Raw genomic sequence first — 26565 nt, 5'->3', positions numbered from 1 at the left:
GCTTTCCTCTTAAGGGAGCAGGCAGCTAAGCAGGGCTTGGAAGTGTTAAGGTCAAGTCATTCTGCCATTTTTCTGTAGGGGGGAGTCTTACTACTTCCATTTCCAAAGCAGGAAGCCCCTCACTGCTTAGGACTGTGCGTAGCCTGAGACTGTAACCTAGGTGGTCTGCTGTTCCTGGGTTTGGACTGAGAAGGCCTGGAAGAGGCTGGAAAGGACCAGTTCTTTGAAGGCCAATGCCTACTAAATCTGGGAGGCTGTACTTGTAGGAAATCTTTCATAGATTTAACTTTTTCCTCCATCTTTTTGAGGACTTCTTCTGCTTTGTTGCCAAACAGGCGGTCTTGGTTTAAGGGAGCATCCAGTAATTTAGCTTTAACATGATCTGGCAAGTTTTGCTCCTTAAGCCAAGCATGCCTTCTAAGTACAGACCCAGTGACAGCAGCCTTACAAGATGCTTCAAAAGAATCAAAACCACATTGCAAAGTATGTTTACCAACTTGTTCAGTAGAATGCATTGTTGTGTCTTTCGGCTTTTCCCGATTAGGGGTCGCCACAGTGGAACTCCAGTCCGGTAATGATTGGCAGTATATTTTTACGTGCCGAGTTGCCAGCCCTGATGCACAACCTTCAACGAAGGTACGCCCATTCACGCATGTCTCCACACAGAAGATGCTCTAGCTGAGAATCGAACAGGACAACGTCTTACTGTGAGGCGACAACGCTACCGCTAAATCCTGTAAATCTTTGTATTCAGCACAGTCAGGAATCCATATCATTTTCTGTTTAAGTAGTCCCATAATATGCTGCTGGTACCTTAACATATGAAACTGGCAATTTAAAGCCCTAATGGCCAAAGTAGCAGAAGTCTATACCTTCTTACCCCATCTGTCCAAGGCTCTAGAATCTCTATTAGAAGGGGTAGGATTTTTGGCAGCAGTAGCCTTAATGCCCTTTGGTCCTTGGGAAATGGTCTCTGGATTCGCAGTAGGATTCTTAAAGAGGAACTTGTGAGAGTCACGTACTCTGCAATACCTGCCAGGTTTTCTGAAAGCTGGAGGTAAAGTGTCTGGGGATAGGCTAGATTCCAAGAAAGCATCATCTACAATGTCCAGAACAGGAGGGATAGCTAAAGGCCTGTGCTGAGGAAGGAGTAAGAATTCCCCAAGCCTCTTTTTGGAGTAAGAGCAATCCTGGCTTTCCCAGAGGAAATGCGCCCTAAGAGTGAGCAAGGTTTCACCACAAGAAAAATCGTCTGGATGGGAAGCAAAGGGAATGGAATCCTCTGCATCAGAACCCTCATAGGTAGATAAGGGCAAATCCTGGTAATCAGAAGAAACAGAAATATCAGAATCCTGATCAGAAGAATCAGAAGGAAAATCAGTTCTAGGTCTCTTAGAGGAGGAAGGCTGGCTTCCCCTAATTAAAGTAATAAGGTCTTCAGCCATTCTAAGCATTTGTTTTTTAGGCATATGGGCCTGACCATGCGGTTTGGACATCGGTTTTCTAGGCATGGGATGAGTTTTACACCCTCAGAAGCTGGTACCTACACAGCGGCTCCGGACCCATCCAAAGTAGAGACATCCACAGGTTCCACAGTCGAAGAAGCATCTCGCGGCATACTGGACTCCAAATGGGTCTCAGTAGAGGCCTGTGAATCTGAAGTAGTGGGTATCAGAGGTTGCGACAGCGCCTCATTGAGTTCTGGCGAACTGGCGACTAGCTTAACAGAAGCGTTGTTGTCAGTTTTGGACCTATACGGTCTGTCTCTGTCTTTATCCTTACTTTTTTTGGAATATCGGTAGTTGAAAGGCTTACCAAAGCCATTTCTGGATAGTTATACAGAGTACCAAAATAATTAGCTGCAAATATAGACCAACGAATAGTTCGGGGGTTGAACAAGGCACAAAACAGACAGTGAGGGATGCCATGGTCTGGGCCTAAGCAAGGAATGCAGTACGAATGAAAATCTTTATGAGGTATTTGCTTTCCACAAGTAAGACAATTGTTAACTTTTACTGACATTGGTTAAGAGCAAGAAAAAGGATCCCCAACGGGGTACTTAGCTTTTTTGAAGACTTCGGTTCTGAAACTCGAAAACGAAAATTTCAGGAGTCGGCCAACCGGCACTTGTGAACTGCTTCGGGCACTGCATGGCAAGAAAGACTGAAGTAATGGCATTGACTGCATGTTTTATACCCCTGACGACCTGACGTCATGGAAGAAGAGACCGCATCAGACACAGGAATCCAAGACTCTGGTACTCAGGCCGGCTGAGGGCTACCTGCAGGCAGACAACCCAAATGTAATGACTGCAACAGTGAAACACGAAGAACATTTTGCATTCTCATATGGAGAAAACACTCTTTTGTTACACTGGCAATAAGTTTTTTGCAAACTAACTTTTTAGAAGTTAACATCTAATTTGAAAGCAAAAATTACTGGAAAGAAACTGTCATGGTTTTAGAGCAGGGCTTCACAGTAAGTGATAGAAAGAAGCATTTCTGTATGTGCTCTTCATTATATGCATTTAAAGCATCTTCAACAGTACCATCTTTTTCAGAATGCAGAGGTTCTAAAAATAAAGGCTGGCATAAACACTTGACAAATAAGTACTTCTTTGAGTGACGACCACAGGCAAACCTCTGCATAAATTAAAAAGCATCTCGACAACATCACGTTCCATGTGTATAAATTAAAATATTATATCTGGCTGGAGATTTACAAGCTGGAATTCAGAAAAATTTGTTTAGCTGTAAGAAGCAATTAACAACAGTGATTTAAAAATTTACCAGGCAACAATAACAACCAGCTTTGTCATGCCATGCAAGAGGTTTAATTTTTGGCATCTTTGGCAGTTAGCACAGAGGAAAATGAGCTGCTTCCACCTCCATTTGCCTACTATGTGACCATGAGCTCCTCACTTACGCAGTGCTCTTGGGCCACGTCTGAAAAAGGATATTTATATTAGTGGACTTACCCATTTAACAAAAGTATGAAATAAGTAGGGGATTGTTTACTGTTCAATGTACACAGCTGAACTTACGAAGAAGAATAAAATAAAAACAAATGCAGTGTACAGAATCAAATATTTTTTAAAAAAGGTGCCTCACCCCACTGTATGACATCACTGACATGTCAGGCATTTTCAGTCATATTCTATGTAACAATCATCAACCCTTGTTTGCTCCAAAGTATTTGCATCAATGCCTTTAGACTTTTTAGACTCCAGTGAGATGGAAATCTGTCATCTTGATGGCAGCTCCCTAGTGAAATGTCAGCACCAGAGTGCAGACAATCCAAAAAAAAAAAAAAATACAGCAAAAACTCAAGTGAATCTTGAAATTTGCTCTTCACCTTAAAACTGGGCCCCACCCTGCACACCCCCATGTGAAGGGCAAGCCCTCTACACCCTGTGAACTTGCACATGTCAAGTCTTGTTGAGCAGTATTTTGCCTTGTATAGCAGTCCGTGTTTCTGATTTTTCTTCGTAACTGCCTATTTAACACAGAGGTCAAATTTTACATTTTCATCAGTGATGTTACCTAGCGGTTGTGTGTGGGAAACATTCACTGGTGACACCACCAGAAGAAAGACAGGTGAAGCTAGCTTTTATGTCAGAGTTGGACATGAGGAGAAAGTGAAAAATTCTAGCTTAATTTGTTTGGGGGGTATTACAAGGTTGGACCGTTTAAGCTAGGCTTAAGTGGAGGAAAAGGAGAGTTTGGTGATGTTCTGAAGCTTTGACCGTGCAGATAATGGCTGAATCATTGGCATACTGGATAAGGGATGAGTTAATGTAGACAACAGAAAGTTTGTTAATTAACGTATTGAAAAGTAGGGGGAAAGTACTGAGCCTTGAGGGATTCTAACTGGTTTGAAAAGAAAGGTGGATTTGGATTGTTGCCACTTTATACTTTTGGTCCTGTTAGTAAGAGAAATCAAAGGATGAGATTTGGCAGAGTAGTTTGGAGTGAGATACTGTATGAAAATGTTTTCATAAGTCAAGGAAGACGGATATACAAGGTATTGTTGTTTCTGTGCTGTGAATGGTGTTAGGATAATATAGCATAATTATATCAGTGATGTAGTAGTGAGAAAATCCATGTTGGGATAAAGACAGGAGGTTGGCTGTTTAAAAAACAAGTTAGTAGCTGAGAGCTGATGCATTTCTCCAGGGTCTTGGACAGGAAGAGTACAATGGGCCTGAAGTTATACAGTTCTGTACACGGTCTACCTTTCTGCAATGGCAAGATACATGATGGTTTCTATGAGGTAGGGAACAGGGATTCTTGTACAGGTTTGTTTATAATGACAGAGATGGACTGGGCAGTGGTGTCAGCAATTAATTATTTTTTTGTGTCTCAGCAGCTAATTGAGGTATTCTGCATGGATGTTGTTTTGGGCTAGGGTGGTTGGTTTTAGTTTAATAAGCTAATGTTTTATCATGGAGATGGGTACAGGTTGGAGAACAAAGGAGTCTAGCTTACTGGTAGGTGGAGATTTGTTTGGTCGAAATGAACTGGGGCGATGTTTAGTAAGTGCTGTGGCTGCACTGTTGAAATAGCTAATAAACAAGCAGGCTATGCTGAAGTCAGTTTCACTTAATAGGAAGTTAGGCTAGTTGGGGTTTACAGGTTTTCAGAGAAGAGTGATGGCTGACCAGAACTTTTTGGGAGTTTTATAATGTAGGTCCTGACGACTAGTAAAGTATATTTGTCAGAGGTGACCTTGCCTTTTGTTATATTCTGCAGGCAATGATAGGATTGGTAGTTTGCAGCAAGAGTTTTGTTTCCTCTTCAGGTACTCCATGCATTACATCTGGTCTCATATCATTTGAGTGTTAGCCAAGGGCCAAGATTAATTTTTACTTTTTTTCTTTCCGAGTGGAGCTTATTGGTTTAGTATGGTTAGAAAGGGTCACTGAAATATTGCATGGCATTTTCTAAGGTGAGATGTTTTAATACACTCCAGCTGTAGAGTTTGAGAGTATTAGCAAAGGTATCTTTGTTAAATTTAGATAAGAGGGTAAAGCAGGACAGGTCAAGGGAGAATTCGAGGCTGCCCATTTAACTTGGCAAGGATGCTTCTCTGCTTGACATACAGTGGAAGCTTATTCCAGAGATGGAAATATACTGAGATATGAATCTATCACACTGTTTTATTTATCTGTTGATGAAGGTGTGTTCCTTAATCAGAATACCTGGCAAGTTATCTGTTCTGCAAAGGAATAGGTCAAAAAGGACTGTATTTTTACAGCTGAAAAGGATAAACACAGATCGCCAAGGAGTCTACAATAAATTGAAAACAAGAGTGAGGACTGTCAGCCTATCCTGATAACTATGAGTTTTGAGTCCAGAATCTTTGGGGTCTCTCAAGTTAAGTGAAAATGTTTAGGCCAATACATGCCAAATGGGGCATTATTTGCAATAATGGGTCTGATAATATATGAAGAAAGTGGAATTAAGAATGTTATGGATCTAAAGAAGATACTGGAAATTAGATGAGCCAGACAGAAGGGTTTCCATACTACTGTGGACATAAAGGTCAAATGATGAGGAATTACCAACATGACTGCCTAGATCCCTTATGACAGTGTCTGATTGGAGTGGTGTCAGGCTGCATTGTTGAAATAGCTATTAAACGAGCAAAATTAACTACACCACAACTTTTCACATTTAATTTGAGACCACTGATCTTGTACCAAAAACAGGTATGGGTATTTGCCAGTGATAAGCAGACTGAGGACCTGGGTCTACTCTGACCTACACCAGGGACTCATGCTATTGGTAAAAGGGGTCTATGTGCTGGCCATAAAAAACCAGCAACCCTGGGTCAGCAAACTAATTGTTGACTGGTGTTAGTTGCGTTCTGTTGAGTGAAAGATGGAAATAAAACCAATCAACCTGCTAGACATGAACTAAGGCTTGCTACACTCCATAAAGGTTCACTTACAGGATGCAAGTTGAAAGTGGTAAAGTGATGGCAAGTAGGAACTGGACATTTCTGTATCCAGGAGACAAGATGGCAGGGCAGTGCAGCAAAGCCACTTGGCTTGGGATCTAGTCTTTCACTCAGGAACAGGACATACTAGAAATGATGTGGAAACTGTGGTGAGAGGCTTTAAAAGACCAAGGGACATCATCAGAATTATCAATACACTCATGGCAATCAAACTACAGTGTAAGGATAGGACAGTATTCACAATACCCGTGTATGCCCCACAGTAGGGTTGTGATAGGGAGGAAAAGAGAACATTCAGGCAGAAGTTGTAGGACCTACTTGATAAAAGCAGGGTAAGATGAGCTGGTGTTGATAACGGACGCCCTGAATGCACATATCAGGACAGACAGAACAGGATATGAGGGAGGCCCCAGTCCATGCGGGTAGGGCAACAGGAATAAAGGATAGGTATTCCACAATTTTGTCTGGTAGACTTGATTGAGGCCAACACATGGCTCAGTAAGACAGAGACAATCACATGATCACATACAAGCGCCAACAAGCAACTCTTAAGACAGACTTCATCCTAGAAAGGAAAGGCACTGGAATAGAATCAAAGATTGCAAAGTCATCCCCAGTGAAACAGTCAGACCACAGCATAAACCACTGGTGATCTTAATCATCTGCAAGCAGTGATTTTAGAAGGCACCAAGGTCAACAGAGACTAGGATAAAGACCTGGAAGTCAGGTGGAGTGAAAGCACAAGCATTGAAGGAAATGCTCAGGGTTCTAGCACTTCAACAAGAAAAGGAAGTAGGTTGAGTTAAAGAAGAATGTCAGTGTCTTAAAACAGCATTTGTGAAAACTATAGAAGAGATATGAGGTCTGAGCCACATATTGAAAAAGTTACATAAGGAAAGCTGGTGGTAGAATGCAGAAATCCAGGAAGTTAAAAAATAAATAAATAAATAAAAGGGATGCAGGAAAAAGTGGAAGATACTAAAGATGGACTAGGTTAAGAAGGAATGGTGGGCAAATTACAGACCCTGGAAACTCAGACCCATAAATCCCACTAGTCTCATGCAAAGCCATGGAAAGAATTACAATGGAATTGATCAATAATGACATAGGAAACCTCCAGAAACTGGACCCAACCAAATCTGGTTTTGTCAAGGGCAGGTCATGCCTGCTCAACCTTATCTTAGGCCTTCCTCTTTTCCTGTTACCTGGTAGCTTCATCCTTAGCATCTTTTTCCCAATATACTCAGCATTCCTCCTCAACACATGTCCAAACCAATGTAATCTTGCCTCTCTGGCTTTGTCTCCAAACCTTCCAACCTGGGCTGACCCTCTAATATACTTATTCCTAATCCTGTCCACCCGCGTCACACCCAGTGCAAATCTTAACATCTTTAACTCTGCCACATCCAGCTCTAACTCCTGCCTTTTTGTCAATGCAACTGTCTCCAACCCATATAACATAGCTGGTCTCACTACCCTCTTGTAGACCTTCCCTTTCACTCTTACTGGTACTTGTATGTCACAAAACACTCCTGACACTCTTCTCCACCCATTCCATACTGCCTATACTCTCTTCTTCACCTCTCTTCTACACTCACCATTACTCTGAACTACTGTTCCCAAGTATTTAAAACTCATCCACCTTCTCCACCTCTACTTCTTGCATCCTCACCATTCCTCTATCCTCCCTCTCATTCACACACATATATTCCATCATAGTCCTGCTGACCTTCATTCCTCTTCTCTCTAGAGCATATCTCCATCTCTCCAGGGTCTCCTCCTCACAATGTCATCAGTAAACATCTTAGTCCACAGGCTCCTATCTGATCTTGTCTGTCAACCTGTCCATCACCATTGCAAATAAGAAAAGGGCTCAGAGCTGATCCTTGATGTAATCCCACCTCCACCTTAAACGCATCTGTCACTCTCACCGCAGACCTCACCGCTGTCACACTACCCTCGTACATATCCTGTACCACTCTTACATACTTCTCTGACATTCCTGACTTCCTCATACAATACCACAACTCCTCTCTAGGCACCCTGTCATATGCTTTCTCTAAGTCTACAAAAACACAATGCAACTCCTTCTGACCTTCTCTGTACTTCTCAATCAACACTCTCAGAGCAAACATCGCATTTGTAGTGCTCTTTCCTGGCATGAAACCATACTACTGATCACTAGTCATCACGTCCCTTCTTAACCTAGCTTCCACTACTCTTTCCCATAACTTCATGCTGTGACTGATCAATTTAATCCCTCTGTAGTTACTACAGCTCTGCACATCACCCTTATTCTTAAAAATCGGTACCAAAACACTTTCTCTCCAGTCCTCATGCAACCTCTCACTTTCCAAGATATCATTAAACAATCTGGTTAAAAACACTACTGCCATTTCCCCTAAACATCTTCAGGCTTCCACAGATATGTCATGTGAACCAACAGGCTTTCCAGTATTCATCCTCATCATAGCTATCCTTACTTTCTTCTTGGTAAGCCATTGCACTTTCTGGTTCACCATACCTACATCATCCAGCCTTCTCTCTCTCATTCTCTTCATTCATCAGCCTCTCATAGTACTCTGTCCATCTGCTCAACACACTCTCCTCACTTGTGAGTATGTTTCTTCTCATTATCCTTTGTCACCTTTACCTGCTGCACATCTTTCCTAGCTCGGTGCCTCTGTCTAGCCAATCGGTACAGGTCCTTTTCTCCCTCCTTAGTGTCCAACCTTTCACACAACTCTTCATATGCCTTATCTTTAGCCTTCTCCACCTCTCTCTTTGTCATGCACCTCATTTCCTTATACTCCTGACTGGTACTGCTGACAAATTCAAGAAGTGATGTAAAAACCCTTGTCACCAGGTGGACGAAGAAGTCAGTCACAAGCAAAGTCCTGCAGAGATCAGTCCTGGGAATGCTCCTTTTTTGCATTTACTTCTCTGAAGTCAAGGCCAATTTCAAAGGCCTTTGTTTGACTAAATTTGCAGATGATTTTAAATTAGCAGCTGTCATTGAATCTCTTAACACAAATGTTCTCCACGAGGGGCTGACAGACCAAAAAATGGTGTCAAAACCATGGACTAAAACTAAATGCCAAGAAATGCATAACAGTATCATTTGGGAAGTCATCCAGTCATGATAACCATCATACTGACACCTCCCCTCTAAGAGTTGACCCATTAGTCAGGGACTTGGGGCACACATAGATAGTAATCTAACCTTTGACCATCACTTGTCTACGGTAATGAGGAAATCATTCTATGCTGTGCAACTTATGCTTACTTCAAGTACAGTTGTGTACACTTACCATAAATGTAGATGTTAGAGTGTATTCACTGTTGCAGTAATCACATTTGAGTTATCTGCCTGCAGGTAGCCCTCAGTCGGCCTGAATACCAGAGTCTTGGGATTTCTGCGCCGGATGCAATAGCTTCTTCCATGACTGTCAGGATGTCATGGGTATAAAACATGCAGCCGACGCCATTACATCAGTTTTTCTTGCCCCAGATGTCAGGAGCCCCCTAAATAGGAAGCAATTACATGGTGTGGAACACCCTAGCAGAAATCAAATACCAATGATACAAGATATACCAAACAAGAAGGATAGGTAGAAGTAAAGAGAAGTCAGGGGGGCTGGAGGGAGGGTAACCAGGATTGCAACAGTGAATACACTCAAACATCTACATTTATGGTAAGTGTACACAACTGTACTATGTTCTTCATGTTTCACTGTTGCAGTCATCACATTTGGGTTGATTCCCAAAGCTGAGGATGGGTGGAGGCAGTCAAGAAGCATTAGGGCTGGCAAGCAAACCCTGTGAGACTGCTGTAGCAAATCCAGCTCTGGATTGAGAAAGGATAGGTAAGTGGTAATGCTTGGTGAAGGTATGTACAGATCTCCAGTTTGCAGCTTCCCAGATGTTCCTGGCAGGGACTCCCCTGAGAAATGCTGTATAGGTTGACGTAGCCCTAGTGGAAAGTGTTGATACCCTGTGGGGCAGGTTTCCCATGATGTTTGCAGCAGAAATGGATGCAGTGTGCTATCCATGTAGAAATGGTTTGCTCTCTGCCCCTGTAGCCAAACTGACTAGCAGTTGGTCAGAATTTCAGAAAGGCTTAGCCCTGTTCACATGGAACCTAAGCTGCCTGCGCCCATCCAGGGTGTGCAGGATCCCTTCCCCTGCATTTGGAGGACTAGGGAAAAAGTTGGCAAATGAATGGATAGGTTTAAAGCCACACTAGAGAACACCTTTGGCATAAAAGATGGGTTTAGTCCTGAGGGAACCCTGTCCACATGGAAGATAATGAAGGGTTCCACGGCCATAAGGGCTTGCAATTCAGACACTCTTCTTGCTGAAATGATGGCTAGTAGTAAAGCTGTTTTCCAGGAGAGGAATTTTTAACTCTGCTGAAGCAGCAGGTTCAAATGGGTGGAAGACTGTTTTTTTTTTTTTTTTTTTTTTTTTTATCCAATACAAAGTTAAGGTCCCAGGCTGGAGTGGGAGCTCCCCTAGGGGGTCTTAAATTTCTGGCTCCTCCCGAGACCTGTTTGACCAGAGGATGAGAGAAGATGGGTGACTCAGTATTATAATGAACTGAAATGGCAGAGGCATGAATCTTAATGGAAGAGAAGCATAGGCCTTTGTGGAACATTTCTGTTAAGTAATCTAGTCTATGAGGTAAGCTGGGCACATTTGTGTCTATTCCTTGAGGCTGGCTCAGTATCTTTTCCACTTTTCTGAATAGGGTCTTCTAGCAGCAGGCCTTTTTGCCTCCAGGAAAACATCCAGCACTTGTTTCCTGAGGACTCGGGGGATGAACCAGGTTGCTAGGTTCAGGGTTTGTAATTGAGGATGCCAAATTTGGCCCTCTTGCTGGGACAGCAAGGAGGGGGTCTGAAGCAGGTGTCAAGGTGGCAGTACTGTTAGACTGTGCAAAGGTGGGTACCAGAGCTGGCATGGCCAGTCTGGTGCAATCAGGATTTTCCTTGGCTTGTCCTGTATGATCTTAAGTGGAACCTTCGAGGAGGGGCAGAGGAAAGGCATAGATTGAGAGGTTTTCCCATGTACAGGACAGAGCATCCACTTTTCAGGCTTGGCTGTGTGGTGTTCTGGTGTAATATTTGGTCAATTGAAAGGTCTGTTGCGGAAGCAAAGAGGTTCACCACTGCTGCCTCCCACCTGTGGATCAGCAGCTTGAATTATTTGGGTTCTAGTTTCCACTCATGCGGGTCCATTACATTTCTGAAGTCATCTGCCAGTGAACATAGTTTGCCTGGCAGGGACTGAGCTTGTAGGTGCACTCGGTTGCTCAAGGCCGTGTCCCCCAGAGCCATGGCTAACTTGCAGAGTTGGTAGGAATGGGTTCCCCCCTGCTTGTTTATGTACCACATAACTGTGGTGTTGTCTGTCTTTATCAATAGTTGGCCTGGGAAAATAAGGCGTTTGAAGGCTGTCAGAGCATTCTGTACAGCTAACATTTCTTTTTGATTGATATGCAGGTGCACTTGTTTGGGCTCCATTTGTCTAGAATACCTTGTCCTGCCATGTGAGCCCCCCATGAATAGTCTGATGTTAGAGTTTGGGAGGCAGGGGGTAAAGTGAAAGGGAGTCCTTTGTTGTGGTAGCAGGCCTCTCCCCACCAGAGAAACTCTGCCATTAGGCAAGAAATGATAGGAATCATTGTTTGCAGGTCCTGAGAAAGTTGATACCAGAGACTTTTTAAGTATCATTGAAGTTTCCTCATATACAGTCCTGCATATGGAATTAGTAGAATGCAAGAGGCTATGAACCCTAGGGTTTGCAGTATTTTTCTTGCAGATAGTTGGGTTTTCGTGACCAATAGATTGAAGTAGTTTGTCAAATACATTTGTTTTTCTGGAATGAGGAATGCCATCTGGGAAGTTGTGTTCAAGCTTGCTCCCTGGAATACAACCTGTTGGCCGAGTACCTGATTTATTTTCATTGATGGTGAACCCCAGTGAAGTTAGAAGTCTCTTTACAAATGTCAGGTGCTGGAGTAGCAATTCCTGACTGTCCGCCTGAATCAGGGAAATCATGCAGGTATGTGTAAATTTTAATTTTTCTCTGCCTGCAAAATGCAATGGCTGAAGCTACGCATTTTGTGAATACCCTGAGTGCAGTAGATAAGCCAAAGGGAAGTGCAGAAAATTGATAATGCATACAGTCTGCTCTGAAACTAATGTATTTCCTGCAAGATTCCCTTATGAGTATGTGCAGATAAACTTCTTTAAAGTCTAGGGTGGCTAGCCAGGAGTCCTTGGCTAGCATGGGAAGCAGCTGTTGGAGAGTAAGCATCTTGAGCCTTGGAACCACCAGGAAGGGGTTGAGAACAGACAGATCCAGGACAGACTGCCAAGAGTTTTCTTTCCTGGGAACCAGAAACAGTCTGGAGTAAAAACCTTGTCCCCTATGCTCTTCTGGGACAGGTTGAGTACCCTGATACTGAGAAGAGAAAGTACTTGGTTTTGGGCCTCTGCCCACTGATTTGGGGGGAGGTCTGGCCATCCACTTGGGGTTGGTAGTGAGTGGAAGTAGAATCTGTATCCCTGGGATACAATGTTAAAGACTCATGTGTTCTGGGTGATGTACTTTCAGTGTTTTGCATGTAGGTCATGGATAAGTCATTGCGAGATTTTACCATAGGATGTTGGCTTAGTACTCCCTGCTTTAGAGGTGGGCGCACTCCATTGCTTAGATCTGTGCATACCCTGAGACTGTAATCATGGTGGTATGCTGCCCCTGGGTTAGGACTGAGAAGGTCTGGGAGGGACTGGAAATGACCAGTTTAAATGACCAGTTGCATAGACGTAGCTTTTTCCTCCATCTTTTTAAGGACTTCTGCTTTATTGGCAAACAGGCGTTCATGATTTAGTGGTGCATCTAGTAATCTTTGTTCCTTAAAATAGCATGCTTTCTAAGAACCGGCCCAGTGACAGCAGCCCTGCAATTTGTTTCTAAGGTATCAAATCCACATTGTAAAGTACGTTTTCCAACTTGGTTAGCGGAATGCATTAACTCTTGTAAACCCTTATGTTCTGCACAATCAGGAATCAACCTCAATTTCTGTTTAATTAGTTCCATAATATGTTGCTGGTACTTAACATATGAAACTGGCAATTTAAAGCCCTGATGAGTATCAGAGGTGTATGTCTTCTTACCTCATCTATCTAAAGCCATAGAGTCCCTGTCCGAAGGGGTAGGGCTTTTAGCTATTGTAGCCTTAATGCCTTTAGGACCCTGGGAAATGGTCTCTGGATCTGCAGTATGATTCTTAGAGAGATAATTGTGGGAGTCAGGTACTCTGTAGTACCTGTCAGGATTCCTGGCCACTGGAGGCAAGGTATCCGGGGTAAGGCTGGATTCCAAAATGACATCTACAATCTCCAGAACAGGGGGTATAGCTAGAGGCCTGTGCTGAGGCAAGTCTAAAAATTCTCAGAGTCTTTTTTTGGACTGTGGGTAGTCCTGGCATTCCCAGCAGAAATGTTCTCTTAAGGAATGCAAGGTTTCACCAAAGGAAAAATCTTTTGGAGGGGAGGCAGAGGGGATGGAATCCTCTGCATCTGAATCCTCACAGGTAGATAAGGGAATGTTCTGGTAATCAGAGGGGTCAGAGTCATCAGGCTTCACTGTCTGTAGAATCAGAAAGAAAATCAATCCTTGACGGGGAAGGCTGGCTTCCCCTAATTAAATTTCTTAGGTCTTCAGCCATTCTAAGCATTTGTTTCCGTGGCATGGGAGCTTGAGCATGCTCTTTGGTCGGTTTTCTAGGCGAAGTGTGAACTCTGGAAGATTTAGTCAAAAACGGAGATGTCAGTTTAATACGAACATCAGAAGGTTGGAATACACCCTCAGAAAACAGTGCGTGCACAACGGCTCTGGACCCATCCAAGATGGAGACATCTGCAGAATCCATAGTCAAAGAAACAGCTCGTGGCATACCGAACTTTGAAAGGGTCTCAGCAGAGGCATGCGACTCTGTAGAAGTGGGTATCAGGGGCTGCGAAGGTGCCTCACTGAGTACTGGTCTATGCAGTTTGTCTCTGTCTTTATCCTTACATTTTTTGGAAGATCGGTAGTCGGGTGGCTTATCGAAGCCATTTCGGAATAAGGAGAATAAGAGCGAAATAAATCAGCGACAAAAATAGCCCGACGACTAATAGTTCGGGCTTTGAACAAGGTACAAAACCGACAGCGAGGAACATCGTGGTCTGGGGCCTAAACAGATGGCGCAGTAAGAATGAAAATCTCTGTGAGGTATTTGCTTTCCACAGGCCAGACAATTAACTTTTTCTGACATCAGTTAGAGCAAGAAAAAAGGATCCCAACAAGGTAGTTATCTTTTAGAAGACTTCAGGTCTGAAACTCGAAATTTCAGGAGGCGGCCCACTGGCACTTGTGAACTGCTTCTGCTTTGGGCACTGCACAGCAAGAAAGACTGATGTAATGATGTCGGCTGCATGTTCTATACCCATGACGTCCTGACGTCATGGAAGAAGCGACGGCATCCGATGCAGAAATCCCAAGACTGTGGTATTCAGGCCAACTGAGGGCTATCTGCAGGCAGATAACCCAAATATGATGACTGCAACAGTGAAACATGAAGAACATTCATTATTCCACTGTATTCGGCATTCATCAGACCTATTACAGAGTACAATGCCCCATTTGGTATGTACCTGACCAGGCATATCCAATAATTGGAATGTCCACAGAGGTTCTTCACTAAAAGAATACAGGGTGTAAATTACATGCCCTACACAGACAGCATCAAGGATCTATCCCTGTACTCTGTCTCCTACAGGCTGTTGAGGGAAAATCTATGCCTGACATACAAGGCATTATCAGGCCCCACTCTGATGGACCTCCTGCATAACTGCAAAAGAAACAGCACCAGAATTACCTGTTCTAATGACTTGAATCTTGCCTGCTGGAGAGATAGGTATGTTTTCCAGAGACTACCCCTTCTCTAGAACAGGCTCCCCATTCATGTGGGGCAGAGCTCCTCCCTAACCCAATTCAAGTGTAACTTGGACAACTAGATGGGGAACAGGAAATTCATCCCTGGTCTAGCACCTATGCCTCTAAAGGACACAGGCAGCGTGTAGATGGTTCATCTCCCAGGCCCCTGCTTGTAAATGTTTCATCTCCCAAGCCCCTGCTTACTCTTATCAAGGGTACTAGAACTTGTCAGAGATTTGCGATGCATGGCTAGGCTTAAAAAGGCCCTTCTGGTTGTTAGTCTAGCACCTATGAACCTAATACTGACTAACAACGAGATTAAGAGACCAATCAGAATAGTAAACAACTTCTAGAAAAGTGATTTAATAAATAGCACAAAGAAAATCTGTCAAGATACAAGGCATAGACAGGAAGTCATCAGATACCATTCATAAGGTATGCCAGCAACTATCTGTTCACCAGCCACAGGACAGGATAGCAAAGGCAAACAGGAATACTTCCAGCAGCTTTTGAATGATAAACATCTCCACAGAAGCTGTACTGGCCTGAAACACAGCCTATAATGAAAGAGGAAGAAGAAACCACCCCAGAAGTAGTAAGAACAGCATTAGGGAACATGAAGTCAGGGAAAGCAGTAGGATCAAATGAGGTCACAGAAGATATGGTCAAGCTGTTGGATGAGTTGGGGAGAAATGGCTCCTGAAGACACCTACAGTCATATGGAGAAAATGCCATATCCCAAATGACTGCAGAATAAGCATTCTAGTGCCAGTGCACAATAACAAAGGGGACATTCACAACTGTGGGCAGTACAGGGGTATTAAAACTCCTGTCACACTTCATGAAAGTCCTGGATAGGGTGATTGATAAATACAGACAGCAGTAGAAAGTAGGATGGAAATTAGCATTTTGGTTTCAGATCAGGATGCAGCACAACTGACCCAAAGATTGTAGTGAGACAGATAGTGGAGAAAAATCTAGAGGTTATGAAAAAGTCCAACCTCTTGTTCCTAGACTTGGAGAACAGAGTACAGATGGATTCCCAGTGGGAGTGTGCATACATCAGGGTTCAGCCCACTGATGTTCGTCCCTGGCGATGGAGAAAATTAAACAGGTCAGAAGGAACAGATCAACAAAGTTGCTGAATGCAGATGATGTGGCATTAAAAGCAGAATGTGAATAGAATAGGATCTTAAGCAAATGACATGGAAATGAAATACAAAGCTAAAGGCACATGGGATGACATGGAGTACAGACAAGATAGTTGTCATGGCAACAAATGGGAAAATTAGAGTATGACGAAAACTGAGACAGGAGGAAATATTGTGGAAGAGGTTAACACTTCAAGTATCTGGGAGGGTTGGTGGAGAAAGGAAGGTTGAATGAAAAGATCAATGCTAAAAAGAGAGGGACTGCAGCCAAGTGGTACAAAAAGTCAGGGTTAGTGTGCAACAGATGATGCCAAAGAAGGTGTACAAAAACAGTTGTGAGACCAGTACTTCTTTATCACACAGAAACCTGGGCAGTAAAGGCAGAGCAGTTGAGGAAGCTATAAGTGAGAGACCCCGAGGCACACGGTAGGATGCACAGTGTGGAACAGAAATAAAAGCTAACATTTGAGAAGATGACAAAACAGCTCCAACTGCAGAGAAGGTCAATTAGAATCGATTACAATTGTTTGGGTACATGTGCAAGAAGGCAGATGATGACTTGGTAAAGAAGATTTCACTGGACCCCACCCAGTTTGGGTTCGGGAAGGGCTGATCTTGTCTCCTGAACCTGACTGACTTCTTCGAATCAGTTTCCAGAGCCGTGGATGAGGGTAAAGCAGTCCACACAGCCTATCTGGACCTCAATAAGGCCTTTGACACCATTCCCTCTCTGGAATCATAGATGAACTTACTAAGCTAGGCATTAATCCCTACGTCACTCGATGGGTTGCCAACTGGCTTATTAACAGAACCCACACTGTAAAAGTAGCTAACTCCAAATCCAGCTCCAGACAAGTGGAGTACCTCAGGGTTCAGTCCTGGGACCTCTCATTTGGCATCTACTTCTCTGAAGTACAGGCCAACATGGGATTCTGGCTAACAAAATTCGCAGATAACTGCAAACTGGGAGCCATTGTTGAATCCCCAAATGATGTGGATGCTCTACAAAAGGGCCTTGCAGAAACAGATGTTTGGTGCCAGAGCCATGAGCTCAAGCTCAATGCCAAGAAATGTACAGTCATCCCTTTGGGAAAAAAACATGTAACCATGAATTACCACATAGGTGGCAGTACACTAAACACCGAAAGTGTGATAAGAGACTTAGGGACACAGGTGGACAGTGGTCTTACCTTCAATAACCACATCGCACAACAGTCAGGAAATCCTTCTATGTGGCACACCTCATCACTAAAGGCTTTTCATCCAGAAAAAAGGAGGTCGTTGTCCCACTGTACTCATCCCTCATTCGATCCATTATAGAATGCAACGCCCCATTTGGTATGTACCTCTCAAGACATCTGCAACAACTGGAAAGGCCGCAGAAATACCTCACTAAAAGAATCACAGGCCTAAAGCAGATGCCCTATGCTGACCACCTTAAACTCCAGCTATACTCTGTTGCATATCATCTACTCCGAGGTGATCTCTGCTTAACATACAAGGCCATGTCAAACCAAGAGCTATTGGACATGCTACACTTAAAGAAATCCCAATCCCTCAGAACCACACGCTCCAGGGATCTAAACCTTGTCATCACAATAAACAAAACATGCTGGAGGGATAGGTTCCTGACCCAGAGACTCCCCAGACTCTAGAATAGACTGCCCATACATGTCAGAGTGCCTCTTTGGCCCTCTTCAAAATGAACCTTGATGATTGGATGGGAGAAAGGATATTCACCCCAGGGATCACGTCAGTCGCCCTGCTAAGACAGGGGTCCAGGGAAGTAAATAGTGTGGGAAGAAATAGCCAGGGAATTGTTATGGCTAGGCTTGTATAGGCCCTAGGGCCGATAGCCTAGTACCAACCTATGAACCTATAAGATAGCTGGATGCACAAAACCCAGGATAAAAAAAGTGCCCAATTCTGGTAGGCGCACTGGTGCCAGGAATGAAAAAAAATGACAGTGTAGAATTCTCAAGACACGTAAACATTCTTACAATGGGGTCAGACCAGGATCAGGGGGAGGAAGTCCCCCCCTGTTGTAGAAGGAAGTAGTAGTCTACAAAAATTACAACAACCTGTAGGCCAAAAAAGAGCCATAAAGATGATAAAATGGACTGCTGAGGATAAGAAAGAAATTATGTGTTGATACTATTATGCAAGAAGCCCAGAATTTCCAGACAGAAGATATACAAAAAGATTAAGAGAGAAGTTAGAGGAAAGAAAAATATTTGCACAAGAAAAACTGTCAGAAGCTTCAAATAAAGATGTGTTCATTAATACAAAAGATTTATGAAAAACTGATAACTCCACAAATTTTACCAGGCACTAGAAAATTTCCACAAACTACAAATTATATAAACCAACACAACTCGTGGAGCCAGACCTAATACCAAAAGAAGAGTCCAAAGTAAAATGCTTCTGTTTATTCACAACCACAAAATGAGTCAAGCACTTTTGTCCATCACACTACAGGACTTTATCAAAACAGTTAACATCCAGTCACAAAGTGCTTTTATCCTTGAATTAACAGCAATTAAGTACTGAAATAATTCAATTATCCAATAAAAGTATCCATGAACTTTTAAAACATTCAGGTAGTCATTCTAAATTCACAATGTATTAGCTGTTACCATTTCAAATGAAAATAATTATTGTTAATGAATATTAAATAATTAATATGAATATAAAACAAACATATATTGTTCAAAAACTTTCTAAAAAAAAAACTTTCACAGTTCACAGTTTAGTCACGCTTTCTTTAAGTATAGGTACAAGGGAAACAATGTCATTCAACCCTGGAGGGTGGGTGGTATTTAACAAAATCTGCCATCTATACTCACTTCTGTATATGTTATTTGACCAGACCCCCCTCTAATATCTTTCTTAATAATTTCCAAGATACCAAAACGAAATTCTTGCCTAACCCCACAAGAGAGTGTGTGCTTATATAGAGCATTGTTAGTATTGTGTGTAGCATAGCATATAAATGTTCATATAGATTTCTGTCCCAGAGACTTCCCATACTCTGGAACAAACTGCCTATCCATATCAAACAAAGCTCCTCATTAGCACTCAAGAAAAATCTTGATGATTGGATGGGAGATAGGAAATTCAGGCCGGGGATCAAGCTCTGCTTGACAGGGGCACAGGAAATAATTTTCTTGGGTGGCAAAAGCCAGGGTACCGTTTGGCTAGGCTTATATAGGCCCTAGGGCCAATAGCCTAGTACCTACCTATGAACCTATGAAGAAGCGAGGAAGAAGGCGAGAGGAAACAAGGACATACAGCAAAGAGATGGATGGATTATCTGAGAGAAGATTTGCAAGACTCAGACATGGCTATTGAGGTAGATACAAGTGTACTACTAAATCAATATGTGGCAACAGTTGATATGACTCCCCACCCTATGCAGAAAAAATTGGGAAAAGGGGAGTTGATAATGATGACATGAAAAGTTGAAGTATGATACTTGCAAATGAAAACCAACTCCATCTTAAGACTGGACTCAAGTTTCCCACTTGCAGTCAGACTTGCTTTTCGTTCGTATTTGCAAAATACTTAACTGATCTACAGTTGAATCTGTCTTTAAAAACAAAAAAGTTTTCATGTCCTCTCAGTCAGAAGGGATCAGCCAAAAATTGATGCAGGATAAAGCAGAACTATTGGCAAGATGCAGGGGAAAGGCAAGAGTCTTGTAATCTTGGTGAATGCCCTAACAAGTCAATCCTCATGTTTTAATCCTTAAATTTATTCTAATCTTAGGTCCTATGCCTTCTGATTTGGATTTTCTAGGTTCAATTCTAATTGCAAAATAGATAGTAATAGTATGTAAAGTTATTCAATCACATTTTTATTACTTTAATTTACAGTAAAGTATGTTTAAGGAAGCTTTTAACTTGTACCTTCTATTTAGTTAAATTCAACACTACCACACAACCTCTGTGGGGAACAAAGCACTACCTCTGTGACTCATGAATACCAAAGTACTCACCTATGATAGTCATCCACACAGTAAGGCTGATTCCCTTGGTCCACAATAAATGGTGTTCCCTCCAGGCTTCTGTGGCAGTTCACACATGTGAAACACTCCGGGTGGTAGGCATTGCCTGTAGCTTTCAGCATGCGTTCTGTAATGGTTTTCTTGCATGCAGCACACTTCTCCAGTGTACCCTGTTTGGGAAGATAAGAAGACAATAAAATGAGCACAGGAAACTGTTTTATGGATACCAAAGACCTCTGAGTTAGGAGAAACACAGAAGGACTGAAGTATAATACATATACTTCAGCCTTGCCAACCTGTGACTGCATCAGAATCAAAGCACAGTGTGAAACCATTTAAGAGATGAAAAGTACCAAGTGGAGGAAAACTTAGAGGGGCACCTCCACAAAAATGACAGCTCTCTGCAATTCACTTCTTTAATAGGAAAACACCACCTCCAATGTAGTTATGTCAGAGTTAGTTTTGCCCTTGTATTCCCTAGGTGGTAGTGGTGGTGGTGTTCCAAGCCCAGAAACTCTTCAGCATCCTTACTTATTTTTTTGCACTAGGTTTTCTGTCACACATCATGAGGGTCCCACCATTTCTCAATTTAAATATTGCATTTTTCAGGAAAGGAATCCATCTCCACTCGCATGAGGTATGCTATACAATACAGATACTGCAAATTTCACTGTTGTTAATCATACAGAACTTTACTTTGCGACTGTGGCTTGCTTAGATTAGTAAAGTGGTATAACAGCTAAAGTAACTCTTTTTACAGAAAGTTAACATAGGCACTTTATTTACAAGAAAAAGGAGAGAGGTGCTAAACTGCAACACTACATATTTTTGTCCAGTTAAATGGATAAAGGCAAATTACACCTAACATCAAACTACAGGCAGATGTCATTCACCTTACTAGCTCTCTGAAGAGATAATTCTCCGTCAAAGAATTATAAGGACTGGCAATTTTCACATTTGGCGAAATCATGAGTGGACAGGTGATCCGCTGTGGCGACCCCTAACTGGGAAAAAGCCGAAAGAAGATGATGATGCAGGAACAAGGGTCTAGAAATGTTTCAAGAACTACAGGTTTGAACACTAATAACTCCCCCTGCTTTACAAGAATTTTAAGTGATAAAATGCATATGGATTATGAAAGGCTTTTGCCAGCTTATAGCAAGCACAGATCAGAGCAAGGCAGTAAAAAAGAAACTCTGAAATTGGTTTCATAAACTAAGAAGCCAGTCACTCACAGCACAATTACTGTAAATGAAGTAGGAAGAATGCCTCTCATTTACGATGTCCTAGCTGTTTCATACTCTGAGTGCATTCCTGGATGAGGGCAAAAATACTGCAGATAAGACTCAAATCATTATGGCAGTCCCTGGGACAGCCATTTTGGGACACAGAAAGTGGGAAAAAATGCTAATGAATACTTAGAATGATTCTGATGCATTGGTAGTGCCCAAAACATTAAGATGCAATACAAACTGTGCACAATTTTTTCAGTTTTAGGGCAGAGTTTTCATTTACATCACAACAAATATTTAAAATGGATTGCATGCAACTCCTACTCTAATGTTAAAAAGGATTCACTCACATGATGATTTTAGACTGTACATAAGGCTTGAAGTATGCCATTCTAGACAAGATTTATGCCTGCCTGACTTAAGTGCACAACCACTAATCTTACAATAGCATCAGAGTGACTGTAAGACCAAGTTATAAAGCTAACAGGACAGTAGCCTAAAAAAATTCTAGAGCATCACTGCAAACAAATGTATAACTCTGAAAGTTATTTTTCTCCCTCTTAGTAATATGGTAATATAGTTATGTTTAATTATACAATTACAGTGCTAGTAGCACAACAGGTAGCACATTTGCCTTTGGTTCTTTTCCTATCCCAGTTGATCATACTGCTGACACTACAGTGCAGCATTAGGGGGTTGCTGTACTTCAATGCATCTTCCTTCAGATGAAATGTTAAACAAGGGTCCCCCATCTGCTTGAGTTTGTGCTAGCTCAGACAGAAGTAAAAGATCCAACAGCACCTATTGAAAAGAGCAGGGAAGTTCCCCGCTGCCCTGGACAAATTTTCTCTAGTAGTAAAAATGCCACTTCAGGTCTCCCCTGAAAAGAGGCCACTAACCTAGTGGGACTAACATGGTCAACAAAGGATAAATAAATAAATTAAACATTCCAGGCAGCATTTTGTTTTTACAGTTAGAATGAGATGTCACCCAAATTCTACATACTAATGAAAACACGTCATTTCCATTACATTGTCACATCATTTTCTCTAACTGACGTATGCATTAATTGCCATTTGTTTACCAGGAAAGTTCAGCTGGATCATAACCACTTTTCAGTGGAGGCTTGGAGAGAAAGGCCCCATTAATATTACATGTACTACAAATCGGAGTTAACTATTTACATAAATATTTAAAACGAAGAAATTCTAATAGTAATTTAATTTTTTCATGGCTTAATTTCTCCAAGCTTTTTGGGCTTCTAATACCATGACGGGAAACAACTCAATTCCTAAATATGATTAAAGATAGTGAAGCCAGTACTGTTTCCATATTTGATGTTAGCCAAAAGTGCTCTTTCCAGCACTCACAATGTTCCCAGAACTGCTGACTCCTGCAATTCATATGGAGTCACTTGTGTCTGTAGCATATCTAAATATGTCTGTAAATTCTTTTTTTTTTTTTTTTTTTTTTTTTATAAGACCCATTACTCCTGCTAACTGTCTGGGTATCGTTCTACATTGCCCTCATTTCTGCCTGCAAATCCTGGTCTTTGACTCTCTCTATGCAAGAAACTGTAATCACTGGCTATAGCAATTTTAATGATCAATGCATTTTAGTCTTCTTTTCATGGACTACTATATCTAGTTTTCTCGCATCTATTTTTTTTTTTTTTTAACTTTTGGTAGTGGGTAATCCTATGTGATATACACTTAGTCTTTTTTATAATGCTTTGTGGTTCATATTTCCAGTGCTTCTCAGCTACTTATTTGTGAGTAGTAAGAATGTTGTACTAGAATGGTGGTACCTTACTGAGCAGTAGGGCAGTAATAAATTTTGTAGTGCAGGGTATTTTCTGGATGATGAATGAGTTTATGTGCTGTAGTTAGTTGCAAATATGTTACTTAGTTGTGTAGTTCAATCCAGTTTAATTGCTTTAAGCTAAGACAATGGTGGGTCATATGAAGGGAGACTGGTGGCAAATTTAGCTATATTATTGTAGCAGGAGACAAGTTTTTCTCAGAGTATTGTTTAAGCTTGTTAGGATAGGAGCGGTATACAAGAGACTCGGCAATAAGAAGGTGGTGGCTAGAGTGTTTCTTGTAGTATTCTTAAGGACTCCATTAATCCTATAAAGGGACCCTAGTTTCTGGTGTGTAGATTTGATGGTGTGCAGTACATTCTGGTCATATCGGAGATTGCCATCTATTATTAGCATCTAGAAGGTTACTGTGAGTTATAGTTTCAATGATAGTATTATCTACTGACTATGGTAAAAGACTGCTTTTGATTTTGGCTACATTTTGAGGTAAAAAGCATTAATTTAGTTTTCTTGGGGTTGAGTAGGAGGTTTGATTCTTTGAGCTAAGTTTCTACAGAGGAGTATGATTGTTGGGGTAAAGTCTTGACGTTTATTTACTGTTGAGGCTGCACATATTAATGCTGAGTTTTCAGCATACTGAACTAAACTAGCATGGTGAGTGGAGGTGTGGAGGTTATTAATAAATACAGTAAATAGGAGCGAACCCAGAATAGAGCCCTGAGGGACACCTTTAGTAACTGGTTGAAAGGATGAGTAAGTTTGTTGCCTCCCAGATAAGCAACTAAGAAACCAAGACAAGGAGTACTGTCAAAGTCCTACTGAGGAGAGTCGAATGAGCAGTTGCTGGCACAAAACAGTATCAAATGACTTGGACAAGTCTAAGAACATGGTGGACACACACCATTGTTTCTATGTTGGTTTATTATACTGGTAAAATGTAGTAGAGCAGTAGTGGTGCTGTGCTGGGGCCTAAAGCCATGTTGTGTTTCTGACAGCAGATTATTTGTGGTTAGGTAATGCATCAGCTGCATACGGACGCATTTTTCTAATATGCTGCAGAGGAGGGAAGAGAATCACTATTGGTCTGTAATTATTAAACTCTGTAAATGTGCCGTCTTTGTGCAGTTTTTTTTTTCCCCTCTCTTTTTTTATTTTTTTTATTTTTGGTCTCTGTTTCTTGCAGACATTCTACAGGAAGTTCCAGAACAGCTTCCTGTGACATTTTCTTCAGCTGCATCCTGCATCATCCATTGCTCTTTCATATGGAAATTCACTGGCCTATCACTCCACAACACTGTGTCAGAGTTGCCACCGTTTCTGCTCTTTCCCTTGCTGTGCAACTCCACCTGAACTTTTGCATGGGTTTCCTACTGAAGGCACCGGAGTACCTTTATATAGCAAGTGACCAGATCCTTCCCATTCCACCTGTTTCTCCTTAATTTGGGGACTCATTCTTCTATCATGCTGTGACTTGACCAGGGTAGGATTTTCTACACTAACTCCTTCACTTCACAGATGACCCATAACTTCAGTTTACATGTCTAACTTCTCCATCGCTGATCTTTTTTACTTGCTCCCTTTATCTTATTTTTTGTATTGTACATTTACCATATCCAGATGCCTTTGCCTGAATTTCTCTTCAAATATCTTTGTTGCTGCTTTTTTGTATTCATTAGTTTTGCTTTCTCATTTGCATATATTGATGAGAAGTCATTTGTTCTCCATTTTTTAAAACTTTCACTATGTTTGGATCGTGTGAGGTCAGCTGATATGTATGCAGGCCTACGACTGCAGATATAGACATGTAATCAAATTATGAGGAGGCACATACCTCCTTCAGAATGGGGAATAAATAATCTTGGTATACAGAGTTTTATAAATCAGTTGAGAAGGATGAAGCATTTTTCTTGTTTTCCTGTCCAACTAATCCAGTACCTTTTTGGGCCAGTCAACCACCCCAAAACTGTAAGTTAGAATGGGAAGAGCAAATTGATTTATAGCTTGGACTTTGCTTCTATATGTCAGGGATGTTTTCAGTATTAATTTTAGTCTTCCAAACTATTCCTTACTAAGTTTAATTCACATTTGTTCATGTTTTACTGTCAATCCTTCATCAATTCCCAAATATTTATGCACTCCCTACTGCTCAGGTTTTCTTTATATCACCTTCCTGTCCCCAGACTGATATTTTCTTGGTGCTGCAGCTTTCCTGCTTTAAATGTCACTTTCCCACATTTATCAGAACCAAATGACACTCATACCATCTGAGAAAGTTTTGACCACTTGCAATTGTGCTTTCAGTTCCTCGTCTGATGAACTATACAGTTTTAAATCATCCACAAAAAGATGATGAAAAGTCTTTACACTTTGTTGTTTTTGGGAACCAAACTGCAATCATGACCTAATCTGATAAGCAGACAGCTAAATGGGTTAACGGCAAGACAAAAGAGTGAGGTGAGAGAGGCACCCTGGAATATCCCCCTTTGAATTTTTATCCCTGGGATAATAACTTGCCCTTTATCATATCTTAGCTGCAAAGTGGTTTGCCACCACTTCATAGTCACTCTAATTGATCAATGTAGGGTGTACCTTATACATTTGTAAGCACTCCTTTATCCACGAATGTGGGATGCTGTCGACTGCTTTTTTTGAGTCTATCTTATGCCATACTTTGATATGTGCCCTTTTTGCAATTCTCCATTATGACTTTAATTTAACAACAAATTATCCTTTGTTCCATATGACTTTATTTTGTTCCCTTTTGTTCTATTGTCATGAATGAGTTTATTTATTTATTTATTTATTGCAGTTGGTTTACCAGGATAGTCCATTGGGCCATAAAGAACCCGTTTTCAATGGAGTCCTGGGGAGAAAAGCTCCAAAAAAGCAAAAAAGATACATGTAACAGAACAATATAGGTACAGCAGGCAGTAATGAAAGTTATACAAAATAAGGAAGCAAAACAAATTTAAAAACAAATTATGTGCAAAATATAACAATTAATACAGATAGAGAAGAATATACAACAATAGTACAACAAATATAGCAATGAATACAGCTTTGAGAGGAATCATACTAACTAAGGAAATGTACAATGTGATGCTAAAGGACATTGCATAGTGGGGGAAGTAGAGTTAAGGGCCTGTCTAGTAGATTTTATGCAATTCTAAAGGTATAGTAGGAAGTTAGCAGGAAGGAGAAGGGGAGGTGAGAGGACAGAGTTAGTTATGTAGGGTGGGAGCAAGAGCATTCCCACTGTGATGCTAGATGTGAAAGAAGAGATTTTTTGAAAGTAGAGTGGTTAGAGGTGGTGCGGATGGAAGGTGGTAGGGAGTTCCAATGGCGAGCTAGGCTGAAGGAAAGGAGGTTTCTGCCTGGGGGATGAGTAGGTTTATGCACTTCTAG

The 26565-nt window shown here is 41.6% G+C and overlaps 1 protein-coding gene across 4 annotated transcripts in view; it reads right to left on the bottom strand.

Annotated features, from left to right (window-relative positions):
- The window catches only part of ZYX (zyxin), a 1199731-nt gene that overhangs the window by 36506 nt on the left and 1136660 nt on the right, over positions 1-26565 (bottom strand). For all 4 annotated transcript variants that reach the window (XM_044079859.1, XM_044079861.1, XM_044079858.1 and 1 more), the window contains one exon: positions 20098-20276. In XM_044079859.1, the coding sequence (XP_043935794.1) occupies positions 20098-20276 (179 nt within the window). The remainder of the gene's footprint in view (positions 1-20097; positions 20277-26565) is intronic.

The sequence above is a fragment of the Protopterus annectens genome, chromosome 8.part0, assembly GCF_019279795.1.
Source record: "Protopterus annectens isolate FY-2018-M chromosome 8.part0, PAN1.0, whole genome shotgun sequence".
Taxonomy (NCBI): Eukaryota; Metazoa; Chordata; order Ceratodontiformes; family Protopteridae; genus Protopterus; species Protopterus annectens.
This window is presented reverse-complemented; position numbering and strand designations above follow the sequence as displayed.